Here is a 25,922-nt window from a genome sequence, read left to right as displayed (position 1 = left end):
TTTAGTATGCTATCCAGTGGTTAAAATGTTCTTCTAAGGTCGAAGGTGTTTCACATATATTAAAAGTGTAAATAAACATTCAGCTTGTGTAGCGCACAGGCAAATCACATCCTCTTAACATTTAGACAGAAAATTATAACAAAATAAGAACATTGAAAAATTTGAAAATTTTCATGTACGCGGACCTGTCGGGTTTTTAGGGTTTTCCGTTACTTTAATTATCTGCCATTTCTCATGTTTCTTTACAATTACAAGAGTTTTAATGTTATTCTTAGGTATTTTTGGCCCAATTTCTTTGATTTAGGCATAAAATTATAACAAAGTAAGAACATTGAAAAATTTGAAAATTTTCATGTACGTGGACCTGTCGGGGTTTAAGGATTTGCCGTTACTTGAATTATCTGCCATTTCTCATGTTTTTTTACAATTACAAGAGTTTTAATGTTATTCTTAGGTCTTTTGGGCCGATTTGCTGTGATTTAGGCATAAAATTATAACAAAATAGGAACATTGAATTTTCATGTACGCAGACCTGTCGGGTTTTTAGAGTTTTCCGTTATTTTAATTATCTGCCATTTCTCATGTTTCTTTACAATTACAAGAGTTTTAATGTTATTCTTAGGTATTTTTGTCCGATTTTCTTTGATTTAGGCATAAAATTATAACAAAATAAGAACATTGAAAAATTTGAAAATTTTTATGTACGCGGACCTGTCGGGGTATTAGGATTTTCCGTTACTTGAATTATCTGCAATTTCACATGATCCTTTACAATTACAAGAGTTTTAATGTTATTCTTGGGTATTTTTGTCCGATTTTCTTTGATTTAGGCATAAAATAATAACAAAATAGGAACATTGACAAATTTGAAAATTTTCATGTACGCGGACCTGTCGGATTTTTGGGGTTTTCCGTTACTTTAATTATCTGTCATTTCTCATGTATTTTTACAATTACAAGAGTTTTAATGTTATTCTTAGGTATTTTTGGCCGATTTTCTCTGATTTAGGCATAAAATTATAATAAAATAAGAACATTGAAAAAGTTTTTAATTTTCATGTACGCGGACCTGTCGGGTTTTTAAGGTTTTCCGTTACTTTAATTATCTGCCATTTCTCATGTTTCTTTACAAATACAAGAGTTTTAATGTTATTCTTGGGTATTTTTGTCCGATTTTCTTTGATTTAGGCATAAAATTATAACAAAATAAGAACATTGAAAAATTTGAAAATTTTCATGTACGCGGACCTGTCGGGTTTTTAGGGTTTTCCGTTACTTTAATTATCTGCGATTTTTAATGTTTCTTTACAATTACAAGAGTAATGTTATTCTAAGTTAATTTTGTCCGATTTTCTTTGATTTAGGCATAAAATTATAACAAAATAGGAATATTGAACAATTTGAAAATTTTAATGTACGCGGACCTGTCGAGTTTTTAGGGTTTTCCGTTTCTTGAATTATCTGCCATTTCTCATGTTTCTTTACAATTACAAGAGTTTTAATGTTATTCTTAGGTATTTTTGGCCGATTTTCTTTGATTTAGGCATAAAATTATAACAAAATAAGAACATTGAAAAATTTGAAAATTTTCACATACGCGGACCTATCGGGTTTTTAGGGTTTTCCGGTACTTTACTTATCTGCCATTTCTCATGTTTCTTTACAATTAAAAGAGTTTTAATATTATTCTTAGGTGTTCTTGGCCCATTAGCTTTGATTGTAGTTGTTGCACTCCTTCTGAAGCAAAACCTGTATCTCTTTAGATCTGTGGGCTGGCACCACGTCCTGCTGCCACACTCAGCGGCTCCCTGAATGCACCAGGGCAATATTACACTCTTCCACACATCCAGGTGCACTTTGGTGTTGACACAGAAGTAGAGAGTTATCTTCCATCTAATCGTAAAGTTCTGCCAGCGGAGTGTTTTTCACAATGCAAATATCTCCACTGGAAAAATTGTAAAAAGTCAAACATCCAGTGTAGTAACAAATCATGGGAACATATACCATCCATTATGACTCTTAAATTTGTACAGCTACGTACCTAGAAAACGTAAATGTTATACCTGATATAGTGATTTAGGATAAAAGAGAGAAAGTAGCAACCCTAGTTGAAGTAAGTGTCCCTAGCAATGCTGGTTTTAACAGAGCTAAGAGGAAGAAGATAACAAAATACCAAGGCCTTATGTACGATATGAAAAGAAACTTGAATCATAAGATTTCCATCATTCCATTAATTATAGCAGCAACTGGACTTGTAACATTTTTGGGGGAAAGGAAGGTATGTAACAGAGTGCATACAAGCAATTGTGAGAAAATCAGCATCAGCTGAAGGATAGCTGGCTTGCAAAGATATTAGCAGCAACAGCAGCCATTAAAACATGTATGCAAATTAGCAAGTGTGCATGAACTTGCATCACAAAAAAAGGAGAGAAAAATACACCACAGCGACTGGAGAATAAAATTGTGCGCTGAGCAAAATAGGTGTGTGAATACGAGGACGAGAAAGTGCTGGATAAAGGACAGAATGAGGTAGAGAAGAGAAAGACTTAAAAAACCCGTGTGGCCAAACTTTCACAAAAAACACTCGTCTACTTGAAACCACTATCAATAATTTTCCTCCACTCTTTATCTGTGCCTAAACCTAAACATAGATCCTATGAACAAAGCTTCTTTCTTAGAACTGCACACTTGTGGAACTCTCTTCTTTTTTCGTGCTTTCCAACTGACTACAAAATGATCGTCTTCAAGTCCAACGTGAACAAGTTCTTGATGAGCCAGACCCTTAAGTAATCCAATTTACCAAATTTCCATTCCTAACGATTACTACGAAATTTCCTATCGACTACCGTACACTCATTAACCCTTATCCTCGACTGGCCTCTGGGCCTTGATAAGTGGTGACTCCTTTGTAATAAAAATTTTTTAATAAAAAAAAAAAATACATTTTTTTGCATTAAAAAAAAAAAAGTCTGAGTCAGATTTTCACACATTTTTTTTTGTTTGTTCCGGTGACAGTACAGACTTTGTGAACCAATACAAAGAGAAATACAAACAATTGCACTCAAAGGAACGATTAGAATCTTATAAAGATCTCTCGGTTGGAGCGACTGAAATTGTGGGTGAATGCCTCCTCCTCATGAAAAGCCAAATGAGAAAATTAAAACGATGAAATATGTTATGTTTGTTAGAGCAAAACAAAGCAAAACAAAGTTAAAAAAAAAATCAAATCTTACTTACCTGTAGCAGGATAGGTTAAAGGTATCATTTCTTTAGTATTTTGTGGAGTGACCCGGACACCTTTCACATAATTCAATGGTTCATGAATGGAAGGTGATTTCTCTATGGGTTGACTGCTGTATCTCCGACGAGACACACGCCATAATCGTAAACATCCGGTTCTCCTCAGCATCCACATCTAGAAAGATTAGTAAATATAAAAATATTCAACTCAGAAAACAAAAGATATCTTATCTATAATATAAATCTCACCTGTCTGTTCAAATGTTTGCATGTCTGCCTAAAACTTTTGACAGCGACGAAGAATTTTCACAAGATCAGTATTGTTTTGAAGCTCAACCCTTCGGCTGACAATTATCGAAAAATTGGCTAAAAAAAACATTAATTCATTCACCCTCAATTGGGCACTTTTCTACAGGGAGGGGTTGCTTTTTTCACTGATATTTTCAAAAGTCATCCCCTTTTTTCAATTGACTATCCTTGATTTAAACCTTCACCACTTCTGGTTTAGCAATGGGCGCAACAGCAAAGATGTCACATTTTTTTTTTTTTCACATTCTTTTCCTCCTTCGCAGTACAGGTTCAAGCCGGCCTTCCTACTATCTCTCTTTTTTTTGTTTTTGCTCAACACACACCTCCGGGCAATGCCGGGCACCCAGACTAGTTTAATTGATAAAACTCACTATGATCCTCAACAGAGCTTAAAAGATTCTGCTTCATTATCATCAGTAGAAAATAGATGGAGAATCCAATTATTTTCCATGTCATTCTTTTGAAATTTAAATTTGAATCTTGAATCTAGGAAAGTAGACACAAGTTTTTATCATTTACATAGGATGAAAATATTATTTCTATTGATTCATTGAATTGTTTAACAGTTGTAAGGATTCCACTAAAGTCACAAATATCAGAATTAGATTGAACTTTTGAAAGATTTGTTTGTTTGTTTTGTTTGTCTTTGTTTTACGGCATATCAACCCTTTTCATATTATTTAATGCCGAATCCAGTGATTTTGAAGAATAATTTTTTAATAGAATATATTTGTTTTTTTAAGTCTGTTTCTATTTAACCCATAGTTGAGACCCTAACAGGTATTACCACTCCGGGTCAGAGTGTATCTGGGAGCAATGGAAATTAAAGGGTCGCTCCACACTCCCCAAAGCCCGCAAGCTGGGGCTTCACCATCCGATATAGTTTAAGGTTATATCAAGGACCCTTTTGAAAGCAATAACCTCAAACTAAAATTTTAGTTATTAATATCGATATGGTTGAAGTTCTGTGACTCGCTTCTTTGGTGATTTCTTCAAATGGACTTAGTAACTGAACAATTTTTTTAACACATTCCCACTGGTAAATTATCAAGGTAGGAATCTTATAGCATCCCATATTCTCCTATGAAAAAAATGAACGAATCTGTTTTCCTCAAATTCAATGCAGTTGTAAATGTCTACATGTTAACAGCATGTCGTGTCTGTTATTTGATAATATGGTATAGACGATGCATGTCCTTTTGGTTTACTAGCAAGCAAAAAAGGGAGTTAACTTAACAATATAATTAATGTTAGTATCATTTATGACAAAACTAGTGAGGGGTACCCGGCGTTGCCCGGGTGTTTGGAGGTGTGTGTGAAAACTCCGGGGGGAGGGGGGTTTAAAATTAAAAAAAAAAATGTTTTGGTAAGTAAGTATGAGGATCGAACCTGAACCGTTGAGGCAAAGTTGGAAATTAAAGTGTGAAAAAAAAAAAAGAGTGCAACGGTTTTAACCATTGGGCCACCGCGAGATGCTAACGGAAACACATTTGAATTCATTTAATTACTTGGATTTGGCAGGTTCACGTTTTAATGACTTAATGAGGTCAAGTTTGACTGCGGGATAGTATTTCATTTACTGCGGGAACGCTTTTTTTAAATTTTTATTTTCCCAAGATGTTATAGGAAAAAGACTAACCCACATGCGGCGAGCGACAAATGTTGAATATTTATCTTCCCGAAGTCGAGCAAATTAAATAGACAAGCGAGCTTCGTTGTTAACTCTGAGATATTACGATTTACATGTGATATAAAAAGTTTTTAAAAGTTTTTAGGCGACCGACCGCTTCTCTGAAAAAAGCTTTTTGTAGACATACAGAAAAAGCGAACACACATACAAACATACATTTTCGCTTTTATATTTATAGATTTGCTGATAAATTGGCATTAGAAAATCTGGTAATCAGCCAATTATCAAAGGCCGATTAATCGGTCAATTTGATAACCAGTACATCCTTAATTCATCTATAATATAAATCTCACCTGTCTGTTTAAATGTTTGTATGTCTCGCAGAACCTTTCGACAGAGGTGACAGATCTTGACAAGATCGGTATCATTTTGAAGCTCGATGTCTCGGACAACAAATATCGAAAAATTGGCCAAAAACATTAATTCCTTCACTCTTAACTTGACCGTTGTGTATAAGGAAGGGTCGACTTTTTTCACCGACATTTTAGCAAGTCATCGTCACCGTTGGATTGACTTTGGTTAATTTCAACGCTTTTGACTTCTGGTTGCGTCATGGAAACATCGGCTAAGACGTCAGATTTTCTTTCACTTTCTTTTTCGTCTTTGCGTCATGGGTTCAAGCCTGCTGCCTAATACCACTTTTTTTTTTTTAATTAAAAAAAAATTTTCTTTTGCTCAACACACACCTCCAAACACCCGGGCACACAGGCTAGTATATATATATATATATCCAAGGAACTCTGCCTTTTGGATGATTTTGGACCATTTGGAATTTACCCAGTGGATTGAAATTTTAAATTCGACCGTTTTGGATTTTACCATTTTTGGATTTTTACCCTTCACCGGACTATCCATTCATGTGAAATCTTTTTATTATTTTTCTTTTGCCTCCTGTTCCCCTTACCTCATCCTTTTTTATCCAAGTAAGATCTTTTGACTTACTTGTAGTTTCATTAAATACTTTTATATGCAAAATCCGATCCTGCATTTTGCTAATTCCTGCCCTCTGATGAGAAGGAGAGTATTTCTTCGAAACTCCGCGGATTAAGGACTATCCACTTATCTTGTGCTTCCTTTTTTAAAATTAAATATATTTTTAACTCTTTTTCAAGATGTCTTTTAACATATTTTATTAATCATTTGTTCATATATATATATATATATACAAAGTGACGTTGTCAGTGTGTGTGTGTGTGTGTGTGCGAAAAATCTCTACCAAACTCTTCTCAGAATATTTGATCTACAGAATGAAATTTGATATATAGGGTATTTGGACATCTGGCTCACTTTCAACTTGCTTTTTAGTCTGTATAAATAGCTGCTAAGGGGTCAAAATGAAAAAAACAGTTGACCTTGGTAAGAGTAAATCAACTAACTTCAGAGCATGCATACATAGTTTAGCTTGAAGTCGTTTGATTTTTAGCTTGTTTTTATCCATTCGGTAATAGCTCAAATGGTAATAACAGTCGCTGAAGCATTAAATAACAAGTAAGGCTGGAGTGCTGACTGTTTTGGTTTCGATTCCAGATGACGGCACTGAAGTCATTTTTTTTTTTCAACTTTGTAAACCATTATATATATTAGGTACAATGTAATAATCAATAAGGAACCTGCTGAAATTAAAATATATTTAAGCATATTTTATGACCGGGCGGCCTGCTAGTATTCTATATTTTGTATAATGCTAGCTCTTATTTTCTCTTGATGAGAAGTATTTACCTTCAAAATGCCATGGCCTAAAACGATTTTTCTCTCTATTTTATCATCTTTCCTTATTGATCTGATGATATAACGTTATATGCAACTTTTAGTCCTCATCTTTTTTCTTGTACCGGAAAAATGTCCAGTAAATAAAACGTTGTTTAGTAAATCATTATTTTTTTTTGCATTTTTTTGAATTTCCATACACCAAACATGGATATAAATATCACTAAAACATCCGCTGGGTCATAAGCTTCATTTTGGTACCTAACTTACTTGGGTGGGTTGCCTATAGACTGAGATAAGCCACATCACACACACACACGGAAAATTTATAATAAGATATATATATGTGTGTGTGTGTGTGTGTGTGTGTGTGTATGCATATATATGCAAGTGTGTTTACCTGTACGTCTTCCCTCTCTACATAAATCTGAATCTATTATACTCTATCACTAGATACCAGGAGTGTTCTAAATGTAATGTCTTTTATTTTTCGTTCTGCCTGAATGAATCAAAGGAGATTGAAAATTGCAGTGTTATGATGACTGAACTTACGCATCCAAGACCTCAAAGTTTCATCTCTGTTGCCGATATTGAAAGTGTACTATTCTAAGAAAGCAACTCCTGTCATAGATGTGTGTCAGAAGCAGAAATGTGTCATTGAATTCCTGACAAAAGTGCATTGAGAATGGTGGTGACTACGTAGAAAAACTCTGGACCACAAAAGGTCACTCGTTTTAATGCTACAATTCCCATCTTTATAGGCCTTATACGTTTTAAGTTGAAAAAAAAAAAAAAAAAGATTTTACTTTTGAAACAATCCTCATATATTCCCCAAAATCACATATCTTTTCAATTAGCACTTTTCTTTCTTGATAAAGCCTTTTCAGTCTTCAACATTTCCATCTTTAATTCATATATATATATATATATATATATATATATATATATGAGAATGCTGGAAATAGTATTCCGATGAGATAGAGAGATAAATCAAAGGAACAGACCAAGTTATGTGTTCATCAACGTTTTGTCTTTATTGTAAGACTTCTTCTGAATGAATGAAATTAAGAAAATAAAATACCAGTACAATATTTCAAAATATATTTTGGATGTAATGAAATGTATGGCTTTGTTCTATTTCAGAACAAAAACAGTCGTTGGAAATTCAAAAAGGTATAGCGTAGTGAAAGAGTACAATTTTTTTTTAAAACGTCATATGGCCATTAATATATTTAAAAAGATATGATGCAATTCATATTCTTTTTGGAACAAATATGTCCATTATAATTCAAATATGGATGTGTAACTGAAATGAAATGAGTTCATTTTTGTTATGTAATTTATTGACTGATCATATGTATTTATTATTATAGGCAGTGTTTTCTATGGTGTGAGAGTTAACTTATGTACTTTTAATAGGAGTTTACTTATTAATGGTGATACAATATAGAAACCTCAACGTTATTTAATCGTGCTTGAATTTGCAATAAACGCTGATTCAAGAAGTCTCTGTTGCAATTTATTTGAAATAAATTTCACTATTTTTGCTTGTTTGAAGTGAAACGTATGATTATGCTGCAATGAATAAGAGAATAATGTATTCAGAGAATTGTTATTTCTTATATCTCTTATGTTCATATATATATATATATATATATATATATATATATACTTGTTTATTGTTATATAAACATGCTCACATCCCGCTGCTACAAATAGCCACTTGTTTCAATCAAACAACAGATATCATCAGGCAGCGACTTGACTATTCAAAAGTTCAATGAATAATGGATTTTTATTTTAGGTAGGAACTCTTAATAAGTTGGAGTTAAAAAACTTAAAACACAGGACTTTAATTAAATAAAAAAGTAAAAAGGGAGAGGCAATTTAAATAAAGTTAAAAGATTACAATGGGGAGAGAGTGATTGAGAAGAGAAAAAAGGAATAGAGACAGAAATAGAGAAAGAAAATATATAGAAAACAAAATAGAGAGAAAAAGAAGAGAGAAAATATATATATATATATATATATATATATATATATATATATATATATATATATATATATGATATGGAGAAGAAAAGAAAAAAGAAATAAATGGTTATAATAAAGAGAATAAGAACTAGAAGGAAAAGGAAAGAATAATGAGATCTAGTTAAATAGAGAAAGAGAGAAAGTAAGAATTTGACAGTATATAGAAAAAGAAAAAGAAAAAATCTGCGTGTCAACCAATTTATGAACAATTATACAATTCAGTAATGAAACATATTATTACAAATACAAACAGAAGATACAATCCAAGCGTCAGAAATGAACGTGTCAAAAAAGGCAGTGAATGTATTCGGCTAGCATATTTATCCTCTTACATACGTCCACGAGTAAAATCAACGCAATTCAAACATACGTCTACCATTAATTAGGCCCTTTATGCTAAATGATATAAGTTTAAAGTTTTCGCGTTTTTATTAGATAAATATATGAATAAAAGAAGAAAATAATGATAAAACAATATTAAAATTATTATTAATAACAATAAACATAATAGTAATGATAATAATAATAATAATAATAATAATAAAAACAGAATAAAATTAATATTTATTATCTTTTTAATATAACATATTTAGCCATAAGAGGGGATTAAATAAATTAAATAGGTCCAATAATTATAAATAGAAAACTACTAATATTTATGTATATAAAAAGAATACAATACAAATATATATATACACACACACACATATATATACCCAAATATACACACACATACACACACATATATATATATATATATATATATACATATACATGCACATAAGTAAAGGTGTAACTATACTATTAAGTTGGAAGTTTAAGCTATTTAAGTATAGATATAAAGTCATATTAAATCACAAAATAATACATTCAATACCAGATTACTAATAACACAGATACAAGTACACTTACCTATAAATATATTCAGGCAAAAGAAGTAATTAAATCAACGAAATACTCAAAAATAGCGACGCACAGGTAGATAGTACCCAAATTAAAAATAATAAGATACATATGTATATACTCACAGAAAAAACATTAAAAAACATAATAACAAAATATTAAACAAAAATAGCACACCCATTGCTACCGAAAGTTGTAACTGTAGAATTAAATCAAAATGCCCTCTTAAAGGAAATTGTCAAATTACTTCTGTAGTGTACCAAGCAACTATTTCTACTAAGGAAAATCCGAATGAAAAAAAATATTACATAGGAATGACAAATAACAATTTTAAAGAAAGATTTACCGGTCACAAGTGCTCTTTTGAAAATAATGAGTACAAAAATAGAACTTCCTTGTCTAAATATTACAATGAACTAGTAGAGCAAGGTTACTCCCCAATAGTAAATTGGAAAATTTTAAAGAAAGCGAAAACCTGTTCATCTTTAAACTCGCCTTGCTACCTATGTCTTTATGAGAAATTATTTATACTTACTTTTAGAGAAAGAGATAAATTATTAAATAAGAAGCACGAAAATTCAATTAATTGCAAACATTATAAAACCCATCTTTTAAGTAATTTAGTTTAGATATAAAATTTAAATAAATTAAAAATTGTCACTGATTTCTATAATTTATTAATATTCTATTAATATACTTTCTCCTCTCCTGATTTCATTCTTTACTTCTCCTATCTTATATACCTGTGTGTCTATGTGTATATGTATGTGTCTATGTATTTATTTTATGACCGTGTGTACTTAGATCTATATATTTCTATATTATTTGGTATACCCTCCCATGTTTATTCAATCCATTTGTATGTTTCTATGTGTGTATGCATCTATCTGTACCCTTGCCAAATTATTTGTATTCTTATGTATTTCTATATATATAATTTATGTAAATTATACATATTTATGTGTGAGTATATATATGTGTGTGTGCGTTGTTGTTTATTAGTATATGATTGTGTGCATATATTTGTGTATTTTTTGTATGTATGTGTATACATAAGATTATATATATATGTATATATATATATATGTATATATATATATGTATATATATGCTTATTAGTATGTCGGTTGGTTCTCTGTGAGTATATACATATGTATCTTATTATTTTTAATTTGGGTACTATCTACCTGTGCGTCGCTATTTTTGAGTATTTCGTTGATTTAATTACTTCTTTTGCCTGAATATATTTATAGGTAAGTGTACTTGTATCTGTGTTATTAGTAATCTGGTATTGAATGTATTATTTTGTGATTTAATATGACTTTATATCTATACTTAAATAGCTTAAACTTCCAACTTAATAGTATAGTTACACCTTTACTTATGTGCATGTATATGTATATATATATATATATGTGTGTGTGTATGTGTGTGTATATTTGGGTATATATATGTGTGTGTGTGTGTATATATATATATTTGTATTGTATTCTTTTTATATACATAAATATTAGTAGTTTTCTATTTATAATTATTGGACCTATTTAATTTATTTAATCCCCTCTTATGGCTAAATATGTTATATTAAAAAGATAATAAATATTAATTTTATTCTGTTTTTATTATTATTATTATTATTATTATTATTATTATTATTATTATTATCATTACTATTATGTTTATTGTTATTAATAATAATTTTAATATTGTTTTATCATTATTTTCTTCTTTTATTCATATATTTATCTAATAAAAACGCGAAAACTTTAAACTTATATCATTTAGCATAAAGGGCCTAATTAATGGTAGACGTATGTTTGAATTGCGTTGATTTTACTCGTGGACGTATGTAAGAGGATAAATATGCTAGCCGAATACATTCACTGCCTTTTTTGACACGTTCATTTCTGACGCTTGGATTGTATCTTCTGTTTGTATTTGTAATAATATGTTTCATTACTGAATTGTATAATTGTTCATAAATTGGTTGACACGCAGATTTTTTCTTTTTCTTTTTCTATATACTGTCAAATTCTTACTTTCTCTCTTTCTCTATTTGACTAGATCTCATTATTCTTTCCTTTTCCTTCTAGTTCTTATTCTCTTTATTATAACCATTTATTTCTTTTTTCTTTTCTTCTCCATATATATATATATATATATATATATATATATATATATATATATATTCTCTCTTCTTTTTCTCTCTATTTTGTTTTCTATATATTTTCTTTCTCTATTTCTGTCTCTATTCCTTTTTTCTCTTCTCAATCATTCTCTCCCCATTGTAATCTTTTAACTTTATTTAAATTGCCTCTCCCTTTTTACTTTTTTATTTAATTAAAGTCCTGTGTTTTAAGTTTTTTAACTCCAACTTCTAAAGAGTTCCTACCTAAAATAAAAATCCATTATTCATTGAACTTTTGAATAGTCAAGTCGCTGCCTGATGATATCTGTTGTTTGATTGAAACAAGTGGCTATTTGTAGCAGCGGGATGTGAGCATGTTTATATAACAATAAACAAGTATTATCAGCTCTTTTTATTGAGCACTATCTAACAACCTCGTTGAATTCATTAGTCCATTACTTTTGAATATAAAAAAAACCCGAGTATATATATATATATATATATATATATATATATATATATATATATATATCAGAATCCTGAGGTGAATAGGAACACAGATTATTGAATCCTGTGATATCCAGTCTTACAAAATATTTTAGGGGGTAATATTATATAAGGACCAATAGTACTTTATAATAAATTGGAATTTACCTACAATATGGATTTATTCAACAAACTCGGACTCTGACAACATCATCCCACTGTATACAAGGATTACCACGACACCTGGATATCATGATTTCATATCCTTTCTTTGCTCCTTCTATTATTTTCATTATCTATGTTCCTTGAAAAGATTTTATTTTTTTTATCTATGTCCCCTAAAAAGATTTTATTTTTTTATATATGTCCCTTAAAAAGATTTTATTTTTATATCTATGTCCCTTAAAAAGATTTTATTTTTATATCTATGTCCCTTAAAAAGATTTTATTTTTTTTATCTATGTCCATTAAAAAGATTTTATTTTTATATCTATGTCCCTTAAAAAGATTTTATTTTTGTTATATATGTCCATTAAAAAGATTTTATTTTTATATCTATGTCCCTTAAAAAGATTTTATTTTTTTTATCTATGTCCATTAAAAAGATTTTATTTTTATATCTATGTCCCTTAAAAAGATTTTTTTTTTTATCTATGTCCATTAAAAAGATTTTATTTTTATATCTATGTCCCTTAAAAAGATTTTATTTTTGTTATATATGTCCATTAAAAAGATTTTATTTTTTCATCTATGTCCCTTAAAAAGATTTTATTTTTTTATTTATGTCCCTTAAAAAGATTTTAATTTTATTTTCATTATCTATGTCCCTTAAAAAGATTTTATTTTTTTATCTATGTCCCTTAAAAAGGTATAATTTTTAATATATTTTCTTTGTATGTGCTGAATAGCAAAATTATTTTGAATTAGATCTTATATTTGCTAATGACTTTTCCTCTGAGGAGATGAGTCTACATCAAAGATCCATGGATTAAGGAAAAAAACTTTGAATTTGAATTCTTTGTCCAAATAATAAATTTCCATGTTAAAAAATTATATTTTTCTGAATGAAATTTAAATAAAAAAAACTATAAATTATATATATATATATATATATATATATATATATATACAGTGATGATCATATTTATTGGCACGGTAAAATAAAAGTTAAATTTTGTCTAATAAATTCTAAAAAAGGGATTAAATTAAAGAAAATAACAAAGTATATTATGTATTTTTAACTGGCCTTTCCGATGCAGCAATCGGATTTTAGAAAAAATAAATAACAAAGGAACAACAAACATAATTGCAAAAAACCCTTGTTCAAAATTATTGGCACGGCTTTGTTTTTCTTTTAGTATCAGTAAAATATCAATCAATTTCCGGTTTACGTGCTTTCTGAACTTTTTTATAGCCATATTATGCTTGTTTAACGCTAATTCAGTGAATAATTTTTTTCAGATAATTTTTAGATAGCGATTTATTTAAACTATTATAAGTGACTAAATTATAATTTTCAATCGCCATGGTTAAAACTAAGGAACACAGCGAAGACGTCAGGAAGCTTGTTGTAGCATGCCATACCAATGGGGAGGGCTATGATAAGATTTCAAAGAAGCTAAACCTTCCCAAATCCACTGTTAGAGCCATAATAAACAAGTTCAAATTGCAAGGCCACGTTATGAGTTTAGAGGGTAGAGGGAGAAAAAGGATTCTTTCCCCAAGAGATGAACGGAAAATTGTTCGACAAGTAAAACAAAACCCAAGGATCTCTGTTGGGGAGATTGTTGATGAACAGAGCACCTCTGGAGTGAATGTATCTCGACATACAGTTGGTAGAGTTTTGAAGAGAGCTGGTTTAAAAGCATGTCGTCCGAGAAAGACTCCCTTATTGAAGCCTATGCACCTGAAAGCAAGGCTAGCCTTTGCAAAACGTCATATTGATAAAGATGTTGCATTCTGGAAACGTGTTCTATGGACTGACGAAACGAAAATAGAGTTATTTGGCCATAATAAAGTGTCTTATATTTACAGAAAATCTGGCGAAGCTTTCCTGCCTAAGAACACCATACCCACAGTGAAGCACGGTGGAGGCAGTTTGATGTTTTGGGGATCCTTTGCTGCCTCTGGACCAGGGCGACTTGTTAAGGTCACAGGTAGCATAAAAAAGGAAGATTATGTTAAAATATTGGATGAAAACCTGAAAGACTCTGCTAAAGAGCTCTCACTTGGTCGTCGTTGGTGGTTCATGCAAGATAATGACCCAAAGCATTCGGCTAAACTGACTAAGAAATGGCTTGAGGACAATCATATTAATGTTTTGGAGTGGCCATCACAAAGCCCAGACCTTAATCCAATTGAAAATTTATGGAGAACATTAAAATTGAGGGTAATGCAAAGGAAGCCTAAGAATCTTATTCAATTGGAGGATTATTGTCAGGAAGAGTGGGCTAAAATTACTACTGAAGAGTGCAACAACTTGGTTGTAAACTATGAAAAGCGACTGAGGAAGGTAATCAAGGCCAAAGGCTATACAATTGATTATTAAATAAATCGTGCCAATAATTTTGAACAAGGGTTTTTTGCAATTATGTTTGTTGTTCCTTTGTTATTTATTTTTTCTAAAATCCGATTGCTGCATCGGAAAGTCCAGTTAAAAATACATAATATACTTTGTTATTTTCTTTAATTTAATCCCTTTTTTAGAATTTATTAGACAAAATTTAACTTTTATTTTACCGTGCCAATAAATATGATCATCACTGTATATATATATATATATATATATATATATATATTAGTGATGGGACTATTCCAATATTTTTCCCGATCCAAATACAATTACCAATTCTGATTCTTTATAAATCTGTAAATCTTTAACTATCTTGTATTTTTTCTCTGATTACTGTAAAAATATTTTACTGAATGTAAAAATATAATTGTAGGGGACGATCTATCGATTTTGGCTTTACTGGTAAATAAATATCAATAAATATTTATTATTTTATCAATATTACCAGCAATGAAAGACTTTGGTTTAAACAGAATCTAATAAAATAAGACAATTAAAAAAATCGTTTTGGCATTGGAAAATCGGTACAAATTTTTCCGATTCTAATACCCTCAAATATTCCGATTTTTCTGATTCCCAATTCCAATTAATTGTCCCAACCCTAAAATATATATATATATATATAATATGCTATATTTATTTTAAATTATCTTGATAAGAAAACAGCTGGTAAATTCGCAAGCCAATATCAACATTTTTCTTTTCACTAAAATATATAATCTTTAAATATTTTGAAGGTTTTCATATTTATTTAGCAATCAACGTTGGTTTTTGAGTTTAAAAAAACAAAGCAAAATAAAACAAAACAAAAAAAAACAATTTCTAAAAAGTAATAAAAATTACAACAGGTTCCAATTATTTTTACCCAAGTTTTATACTTGGCCTGTATTATACTTTCAATGTTTATCTTTCTTATATCTGCATACAAAATCTTAGGATAGACTTGGGGGTGGGGGTGGGGAGTATAAATTCATGTATCGGAATTTTTGAGATGCCTGTGTCATTTGTATTATTAAACTACTATTCTCATCTTGGATGTTATTCTAATAACATTTTCGCCGATGTTATTTCCAACCTTCTTTGGGTGCATCTTGTTGAACTCTGGAATCTATACAGAATCCCAAACTAAACCCTTCATTTAACCCATAAGGTGGATTGTTCTCATCCTACCAGCCATGACCAGGTAGAAGTCTCAAATAATTCTGAATTATATTGAACTAAGCACATTTGTGTTTTCTGTAGACTCACCCAGAAAACTCTGTCACTTAAAACTGATATACTTAGCACTTTATCCGTTGCACCATGAATTGATAACAATTCATATGCACTTTTAGAAAGTCCAATACCCCCCCCCCTCCCCCAAATGTGGTAAACCAAGAGTTCATGTCAGGACATATCTAATTCTTATATAAGCAGCGGATTGCTTCAGAAATCAGGTACTTTCTGGAATGAGAGAATGATTCTACCATTTTTTGGCAACAGGTTGGATGTAGATCGATTTTAGATCCGGAGCGATATCAGTGCCCATGTAAGGTGATGGGAAAGATATCTGATTATGGATTCAACCACCCAGAAAATGGAATGCCATTTTGAAGAAAGTGATCACTTTTTAAGGTTCGGTCGAGAAAATAAGCCACTTGAGACGACTCAGCTGACAGACCCTCCTACTCAGCCAGTTTTTTTTTTTATGTCCAGTGATTAAATAGCTGATAACTCAAGTGGACTTGTTGTGTAACCTATCCTGAATGACAGGATATCTACATATGTAACATTTCAATAAACAGAACGAACAACAAAGGGACGCAGATAATCTTTTCACACAAACACAAATTCGTTACACTTGTGGGTTATCACTGGTGAGCAATCAAGTAAAGTCTTTATTTACGTATGTGTGGTTTTTATTCCCTGATCATCGCTTCCTATGTGTGTGTGCGGCCATTGATCTGCATTGTTGCATCATCTCGTGGTGGGTTAGAGTTAACTCAGGCAAATAAACTCATGTATGGAAACAAGTGTTGGGACAATTAAGTGGAATCTGAAAAATCTGGACTTTTGGCAGTATTGGAACAGTATCAAAAAAATTTGTGCCTATTTTCCAATGTTAAAAACGATTCCTTAATTATTTTTTTATTTGATTTTTTTAAACAAAATCTTCCACTGCTTGTAGTAATAATAACAAAGATTTAATGATTATAAATGAGCAGTAAAACTAAAACTTATAGATTCCGCCCCCCTCCCATGTGCTTTTACGTTTGAGAAAATATTTGCACATTTAACATGTCTTTACGGTAATCGGGAAAAATTATTAACTTTATAGTTACATATTTAGAGATTTATAAAGAATCAAAATAGTTAATAGTATTAGAATCAACAAAAATATTGGGATCGTCCCATCATTAATGGAAACACAAGGAGATTTATTGTGGCTTTAAAGGTTTTATTGGTGCGAGAAAGGTTGTTCACAAGGGGAGAGACCAAAATTAACTCCTTATAGAAGAAGAGCTAAAATTAATTCCTTCTCACTTAATTTTCTTAATTAGCCTTTAAAGAAATAGTTGACAAATGGACAGCTCTTGATGAAATTTCTCTTAGATTTCTATATTGTTTTGTCCATCTGCTTCCTTGCCGCAAACTGCTCAAAACCATATTCCAATCCTCGAGCACATGATCATTTCTGATGTAATCATTAATACCTGCTTCCAGTGTGCTTTGTCTTGAGAGCCGACCTCCAAATCTTTGCATCAATTACCCTGGATGCGCTGGGTCTATCTCCGTTCACCGCCAGGTCATCTCAACATGTACTTAATGTGAAACTTCGATATTTATATTAGTTAACATAATACTTACCTACTGTCATAGGGTCTTTATATATAATGCATATATATATTCAAGCAAAACATGTAGGTGACGCTTTCTAGTTTCAGAGACAAGTAAATCTCTAGGCTTAAACTGACATTCATGTTCAGGTGGATTTGTAAAAGTTCAGTCAAGAGTCTCCACTCCACAACAACCTATATAATAGGACCTTGTATATAACGTTTTGACCACCTTTGAAGATTGAAAGCAATACTCCTAACCTCCTGACTTTGAATTAAGCTAAGTAACCCTCTTTGCCCTCTCTTCTATCTTTCCCTCTATCTGCAGCATAGTGCTGGGATGATTCGGGAATCGGAAATTTAACGGGTATTAGAATCGGAAAAATTTGTGCCGATTTTCTGATACCAAAACGATTCTTTTTGTTTTTTTATTTGATTTTGTTTAAAGCAAAATCTTCCATTGCTGGTAGTAATAATAAAATAAACATTGATTTTAAATTACGAGTAAAACTAAAATCAATTGATCACCCCCATCCCCCACCTCCCATTCCACAAGAGTATTTTTACGTCTGAGAAAATATCTGCACATTTAACATATTTTATGGTAATTGGATATAAAAATAAGAGATCTATAAAGAATCGGAATCAGTAATTGTATCGGAATCGAGAAAAATACTACAGGGTTGTATCTTTTTAGATTTGCACTTAATTCATATTAATATCAGCCATTATTGCTCTCTACAGAGTTTTCACTGACTACCTGATACTCATTAATCCTTATCTTCGAGTGGCCTTCAGGCCTTGATAAATGGTGACTAGCTTATAAAAAAGAAAAAAGGGATCGGACTACAGTCAGGATTTTAAGCAGATGGTTTGCCTTCAGTTGAAAAAGACTGTTCCTATTGCAAGTCAGTCGTTTGGTAGAGAAGTCGACTATCATTTTTAACTTCTCAAAATTAAACATTGTTACTGGTTTTAAAACTCAGACTTGTAAATTTATGTGGAAGAATAATACGTTGGATTGACAGTACGGCCAGCATTGAAATCAAGCACTGAATTCAGACAAAAACAACAAATGAACATCCACAACCTGTGTAGTGAACGCACACAAATTCTAGTTTGCACCAATAGCTTATCAAAACAAAAGGCTTCCTCAAGGAGCAAACGATTCATTTTAATCAGGGCAAAATTGGTGTCACCTATAAACTGACCACATTAAAAAAACTTAACATCATTACACAGGACAGATTATATAAATTCAGAGACACGTTTTGGAATCTATTTGCATATATGTAATTTAGTAATAGCGGGTCAACAAAGCTAACTAAGCAAGATGCAGTTTATTTTTATGAAATGGACTTGATTTATTTATTTATTTTTTTTTTTTTTTTACACAGTGATCACCACTTATCAAGGCCCGGAAGCCACTCAGGGATAAGGGTTATTGCAAGTACATTACGTTAGTGACGAGATTTTATGAAGCGGTTCATTAGGAATTTGTTAACATTAGACTTGAAGACATCCAAGTTGTAGTCCGGAGGGAAGCAGGCAGACGGAACAGAGTTCCACAGGCGTGCAGTTCTAAGAAAGAAGCTTTGCTCATGAAATCCGCGTTTTGATTTAGGCACAGATATAGAGTGGGGGAAATTTTTCACAGTGGATTCAGCTAGACGGGTGATTTTCGTGAAAGTTTGGCGAGGGGGGACCAGGGATTGGAGTTCAGACGAGCAACTGCCATGAAAATAACGATAAAACAAGGATAGGCTCGCAACGTCTCTTCTGTGGGAGAGGGGTTGCAGGGTAGAGAAAAGGGCATCCCCCACTAAACCACGAAGTCTATTTTGTACTCTGTCAAGGCATGATAGGCTGTTTTTGGCAGCTCCTGCCCAGATATGGCAACAGTATTCCATCCTTGGGCGTACTTGGCTTTTATATAGATAGAGAATTGAATCAGTAGTGAGATATCTTCTGGAGCGGTAGAAGGATCCCACCATCTTTCCTGCGACCTTGGCAACAGACTTGATGTACGTGTTCCATTTCAGATCAGGAGTAAAGGTCAAACCCAGAAGCTTGTCAAAACACGGGGCCTCACCAAGACGAGAGTCATCCATCACAATTGATGCCAGCTGGGGATCAGAGCGTTGATGATGTAAGGATAGGAGTTTGGTTTTAGATGCATTAAAGGTAACTAGCCACATCTTCCCCCACTGAACCACGCGCTCGAGATCAGAGGAGAGAGAATCCGAGAGAACTTCGTCATTTACAGCCTTTGATGTGTTGCCGTAGATGGTCGTGTCATCAGCATAGATGTCAACGAATGATTTAAGTATGTGTTTAGGGAGGTCATTGATGTAGATCAGGAAGAGAGTTGGGCCGAGGATTGACCCCTGAGGGACTCCAGCATTTATATTGCAGGCCTCCGATTTTTGTCCATCTACCACTACTCTTATGAGCCTATCGGAGAGAAATGATTTAATGATTGAGAAAACATTTCCAGTTATACCGTAGCTGGAAATCTTGTGAAGTAGACCCTTATGCCATACTTTGTCAAAGGCCTTTGATATGTCGAGAGCAATTGCCCTAGAAAGGAAGCCTTTGTCAAGAGATTCACTAATCCTGTGGGATATAACCGTCAGCACATCTGCGGTAGATCTTGCAGAGCGGAAACCATATTGTGTGTCACTAAGAAGGTTGTTTCTGCTGAGGTGGTTGACTATTTCTCTATTTAATATTGATTCCAGTAACTTACTCATAACACAGAGAAGACTTATTGGTCTGTATTGAGAGGGAGATGACTTATCACCTGAATTCTTAAATACAGGGCAAACTGATGAGGTCTTCCAGGGGGTCGGAAAGCACTTCTCCTTAAGGCAGCGCTTAAATAGTTTCGTAAGTATGGGAGCAAGTTCTGGTTGAAGCTTTTTTAACACTATAATTGGGATGCCATCAGGGCCAGTTGCTTTACTGGAATCTAGGTTTTTTATTAGCTTGGCGACCTCATGCACGGATATTTGTATATTACCTAGCTTGTTCTGTGTTATAGGAGGAAATATGGGGAGTTGATGGCCTTCGTCGCATAGGGTAGAATTAGCTGCAAAGTTCTTTGCAAATAGTTTGGCCTTGTCTGACGCTGACGAGATAACCTCTAGTCCATTGATAATGGTTGGGATAGAACGCACACTTCTGTTCAGGATCCTCTTTGTTATTTGCCAAAACTGGTGGGAACCAAGCCGCTGATCAGCTACCTTGGATTTAACAGACTGGACAAATTGTAATTTTTTTTCATTACCATGCTTATCAACTATATATTTTTAAAAACTTTTATTCACTCCCAAACAAAGCATATTGCTTCCGCTTAGCAACAAAATCACACCCCTTCAGCTGAGGTACCTAAATGTCAGAAAGCTTTCTACTCTAATAGTTTCTTCCCTCAGACAGCTAGACTTTGGAATTCCCTTTCTGCTACCTGCTTCCCTAACTGTACTGATATGCAGAAGTTTAAATGTAAAGTAAATCAACATCTTGTTAATCTTTCCTAGGCATGATCTCAAGTCATAGTCCCTTACATCCAAGTGGCGATATGTCTGGTTTGGGGTGAACGAGAGTTTCAAAAATAGGTTGCATGGGCCTACCATGACTATGGCCAGATTTATAGTAAGCATTTAATAGTTTGGAACTTAATGAGTGCTTGTTGTACTCTAGTCTTAGCAGTAGCGTTATGTTTAAACCATGTATTATACACAAAGGAAGATTCATAACTCATAAACTTCACGTGATCTAACTGGAATTAATTAAGTCTTGAAACTCACTTTCCTCATCTTGTTCTTTAGTTCTTACATTCCATGAGCGATATTTCTGACAAAGGGGGAAAATTTGCTATTTTCTGAGTCAGAATCTAATCATTTTATACTTATTGTTCGTCAGTTGTTGACCTTTTTTTCTTTTAGTTTCTTACATCAAGTGGCGCCATGCCTTGTGTGGACCGATTTTCATTAAAAAAAAATAAATAAATTAAAAAAAAAAAGTTTGATTTTTTTGAGATGAGGATTGATAAGTCATATTAGATGGACTATTGTTCTCATAATGAATGTTATTCTCACATTTCAGTCGATGTAACGCTGACTTTCATTAGGTGTTCCTTGTCAAACTCAAGAATCTGTACAGAATTTCGAACATTGCTTTTTTTTTTTTAATCCATGAAGATTAAATGCTCTCGTTCCACCAGCAATGGCAGCGTAAAAGTATTGCCTGCTATGAGGATTGAACCCTCAATCTCCATAAGACTGTCAATGGTTCTGTTTGAAATTCCGTGAAGATTCCAGAGTTCGACAGAAAGCATAAAAAAAAAAATCTGTATGATGTACACATGGAAAGAAAATATCGTATTCCAAAAATCAAGTAAATGTATCAAGTAGTTTTATTTTTAAATAACAAAACCAAATTACGGTAAAACTTGCAGAGAATGCCGTTTTACGGTCATTGTAAAAATGGAATGAAAATTTAAATTGCGTTCCATCTTAAATTCGGTACGTTTTAACATTACGTCCAACTCACGTTCACATTCGACATGTCAAATTTTATAGGTTTTCGGGTATGCTGACAAGGTTGGGGTGTCTATTCCGAAAGCTGTTCTTAACATGGGGAGGTTGGGGAGTGTCTATTCCGAAGGCCGTTCTTAACATGGGGAAGTTGGGGGTGTTTATTCGTTGTAAGCATACCCGAAAACTCATAAAAGTCGACATTTCCAGTGTGAACAGTGAGTTGGATTTATGTAAAAAAAAATTATACCAAATTGACTTTTTTCGTTTAAAAACTAAATTATTTCATTTTTGTTAATAAAATTTTATTTGGTACTCCTTTGGCGTTGAATTCCATGGCGGCCGGCGTATTTATTTATTAGTCGCTCCCTTAGAAAAAAGCTAACGCATGCGCACATAACATTTTTTTATTTATTTATTTGCATATGTTGGCTCAGTATCTAAACCATTTATTGATAATTTCTCACTTTTACAAACATCTGTGATTTATTTATTTACTTACGTTGGCTTTACTCTTTTCATGAATATTAAAAACACACACACAAAAAAAAAAAAAAAAAAAACTTATCCAGTTAGATAGAAAAGTAACTTATCTTGCCTTTGATAACATTTATTTGTTATATTTTTGTTTTTGATCATCTTTTCCGAATCTATGTGTATAGTAAAACAAACCTGAAGTTCATTACAAAAACGCTTTGTTTTTGCACCATTCAACAATGTTGTTCAACCGCGAATATAAATTTAAAATATTTGTAAAAGTGAGAAATTATCATTAAATGGTTTAGTTGCTTTTTTTAAATACTCGCATTTCAGCCCAGCGTTGCCCGGGTGTTTGGAGGTGTATTTTGAGCATAAAAAAAAGAAGAAAAAAAAAAAAAGCGGTCAATTTTTTAAAACTTTAACCCCTATTATGGCCCCTTAACATTTATTGTTTTGGGCTCAAATCAAGTTATTAAGTTAGATCCATATCCAAGGAACCTACATCTAAAATTTCAATTGTTTATACCAAAAATTGGCGGAGGAGTTTGGTAGAGTTCTCAAAGATCAAATCGTTGAACTTTGGCCCCTTTAACAGCAAAATTTCTGGCCTAAAATGGATTACAAAGATTTTTCCAAATCTCAGTACCCTGTATATCAAATTTCGAGTCTGTAGACTGAAAATTGACAGAGTTATTGCATAGGGAAATGTACACAGACAGAAAGACAAACAGACAGACACTTTCACTTTTACAGATTCATAAAAAATTGGTATTTTTATGGTCCACCTCCACAAATGTTAAGAACGGCTTTCAGATTCCCCCCCCTCATGTTAAGAACGGCTTTCGGAATGAACACCATTGGGGGGGGGGCTTATTGGCCAAATTTAACTGATATTCGTTGTTAGCATACCCACCCACAAATACTATTAAAAAAGGGAGTTCAATGTCGGTTGCAGAGAAGTAGATTTATTTATCGCACGGAGATTTTCTGAAAACCAGTAAAAGTCGTCATTTTAAAGAAAATTGTGAAGGTGAACCTAAATGTAAATATTTACCAAAAAGTTATCCGCGCATGTAAGTTAAAAATGTTTGTAAAAGTGAGAAATTATTAATAAATGGGTTAGTTACTTTTCTTTTTAATATTCATGAAAAAAGTTGAGCCAACGTAAGTAAATAAATAAATAAAAAATGTTACATACGCATAGTTCTTTTCTAAGGGAGTGACTATTAAATATGCTGGCTGCCATGGAACTCAACGCCCAAGAAGTACATTTTTATAAAAAAGATTTTTTTTTAGATATAAAAAGTACTATTGTTGAATGTTATTCTTTCGATCGGAGAGGCACAATTAAAAAAAAAAAAAAAAAAAAAAAAAAAAAAAAGAGTAAAACGGAACGAAATTTAAATTTCCGTTTCATTTTGCAACAACCGTAAAACAGAGCATTCTCCGCAAGTTTTACCCAAATTACTTTTAACTATAAATAATTTTCTACTCGATGAATTTTCGTAATTTTTGGATATATTACTATTTTCGACAAACCAATTACGTAAGTACTGTTGTTTTTGCTTAAAACAACATATTTAAAAAATCGATCTGTCGACTACGCAAATAGATCACAAATGAGTAAGTAACCAAAATAAATTGTTTTTGAATAATTTTCCAACGGCGTTTCAGAAGTATAGGCGACTCTAAGTGCGACCATATCGGTGTCAGGTGAAAACCTACCTCGATGTGAAAATGTTCTCATTTCCATTACCAAACCGGAGTTCGTGCTTTTAGTTTAAATAAATAAGCAAATTGGCGTGAAAAAAATATGTGAAACTTTTAAACACTTTTTTTATTATTATTATTATTATTATTATTATTATTCCTTTTCAAAAATATATTTTACAGATTTATTTTAAACTAAAACAAAATGTCCGGTTTGATAATAGGAACATTTTCACATCGATGGCAGGTTTTCATCTGATACCGGTACTGTCGCATTTAGGGTCGCCTATACTTCTGAATAGCCTTTCCAAACTCTATTTCCTTAAAATTGATTTGTCCTCCCTCACTAGTAGCGTTTGCCATTAACGTTTAGGGACACAAGTATTATTGCTTCACGTGTGTTCTCAAAACACGAGGAAAACAATATTTTCGATCTCGGCACCATTTGTGACAACAAATAATAGTCGCACACAAAAAATTAATTTGCCTTTACAAAATTTTTTTTTCTTTTTGCTGTTGTTGTTTTCTTAACCACTAATCTCATTTATAGTAATAAAGTTGAAGAACCTTAAGGCATTTTCTGCACAGTTTACGAACCGTGCTAAAATAATAACGTTGTTATTTAGAAACCCATTCTTAACCTTTTTTGTTAACTATTCTGTACTTTTCCACAATAATTTAACAAATAAAAAGATGATAAAAATTGAATTTAACTAGAAAATCCTATCAAAAAATAGCACGATTAATAAACTGCAGAAGTACCAAACTTAAGATTCGTTATCCCAACCAAAAATAAGAAAGCATTGGTTCAACAAGAACAACCAATGTAATTTGCAAATAAACATAAAACATTAAAAAAAAAAATTAAAAAAATCATGTTAACGTTACCTTCTCCATGTTTTGCACGCTTTCGTTTAAACACGGGAGATAACTCTATCTTACTAATAAATTTATTGCCTTCTGGGATGTATGTACTCAACGTTGCCTCGGTTGTACTTTACTTCTAGTTTTGTTTAACGCATTTTTTTTTTTAATCTCTTTTTTTTATATAATAGGATTTTGATAGCTAGATTTAATTAGTACTGCATCATTTTATCATTAAATTATTAATTGAACCGAATTGTCATATCAAATTCTCACTAATTAAAAAAAAAAAAAAAAAAAAAATTTAAGGGGTTAACACAAATCAAGGCCCGGAGGCCACTGGAGGATAAGCTTTAACGTGTGCATTGTAGCCATTTTGAACAGTAGCGTAGTAATTGTTTGTGGTGGAAATTTGGTATGATTAGATTATTTACGAGGACGGTTC

General features: G+C 32.0%; 1 protein-coding gene across 1 annotated transcript in view; it reads right to left on the bottom strand.

The window, feature by feature from the left end:
* LOC145291245 (4-trimethylaminobutyraldehyde dehydrogenase-like) overlaps positions 1-25,609 on the bottom strand; it is a 49,737-nt gene extending 24,128 nt beyond the window's left edge. Inside the window, exons 1-2 of the mRNA XM_080136852.1 lie at positions 25,502-25,609; positions 3,238-3,415 (exon numbers count right to left, since the gene is read on the bottom strand). Coding sequence (XP_079992978.1) covers positions 3,238-3,415; positions 25,502-25,510 — 187 coding nt within the window. The 5' untranslated portion in view covers positions 25,511-25,609. The remainder of the gene's footprint in view (positions 1-3,237; positions 3,416-25,501) is intronic.
* Positions 25,610-25,922: the final 313 nt, after the last annotated feature.

The sequence above is a fragment of the Euprymna scolopes genome, chromosome 12 (assembly GCF_053919585.1).
Source record: "Euprymna scolopes isolate OS-2025 chromosome 12, ASM5391958v1, whole genome shotgun sequence".
In the NCBI taxonomy this organism is placed as follows: domain Eukaryota; kingdom Metazoa; phylum Mollusca; class Cephalopoda; order Sepiida; family Sepiolidae; genus Euprymna; species Euprymna scolopes.
Note: the sequence above shows the minus strand (reverse complement) of the source record. Positions and strands in the feature narration are given on the sequence as shown.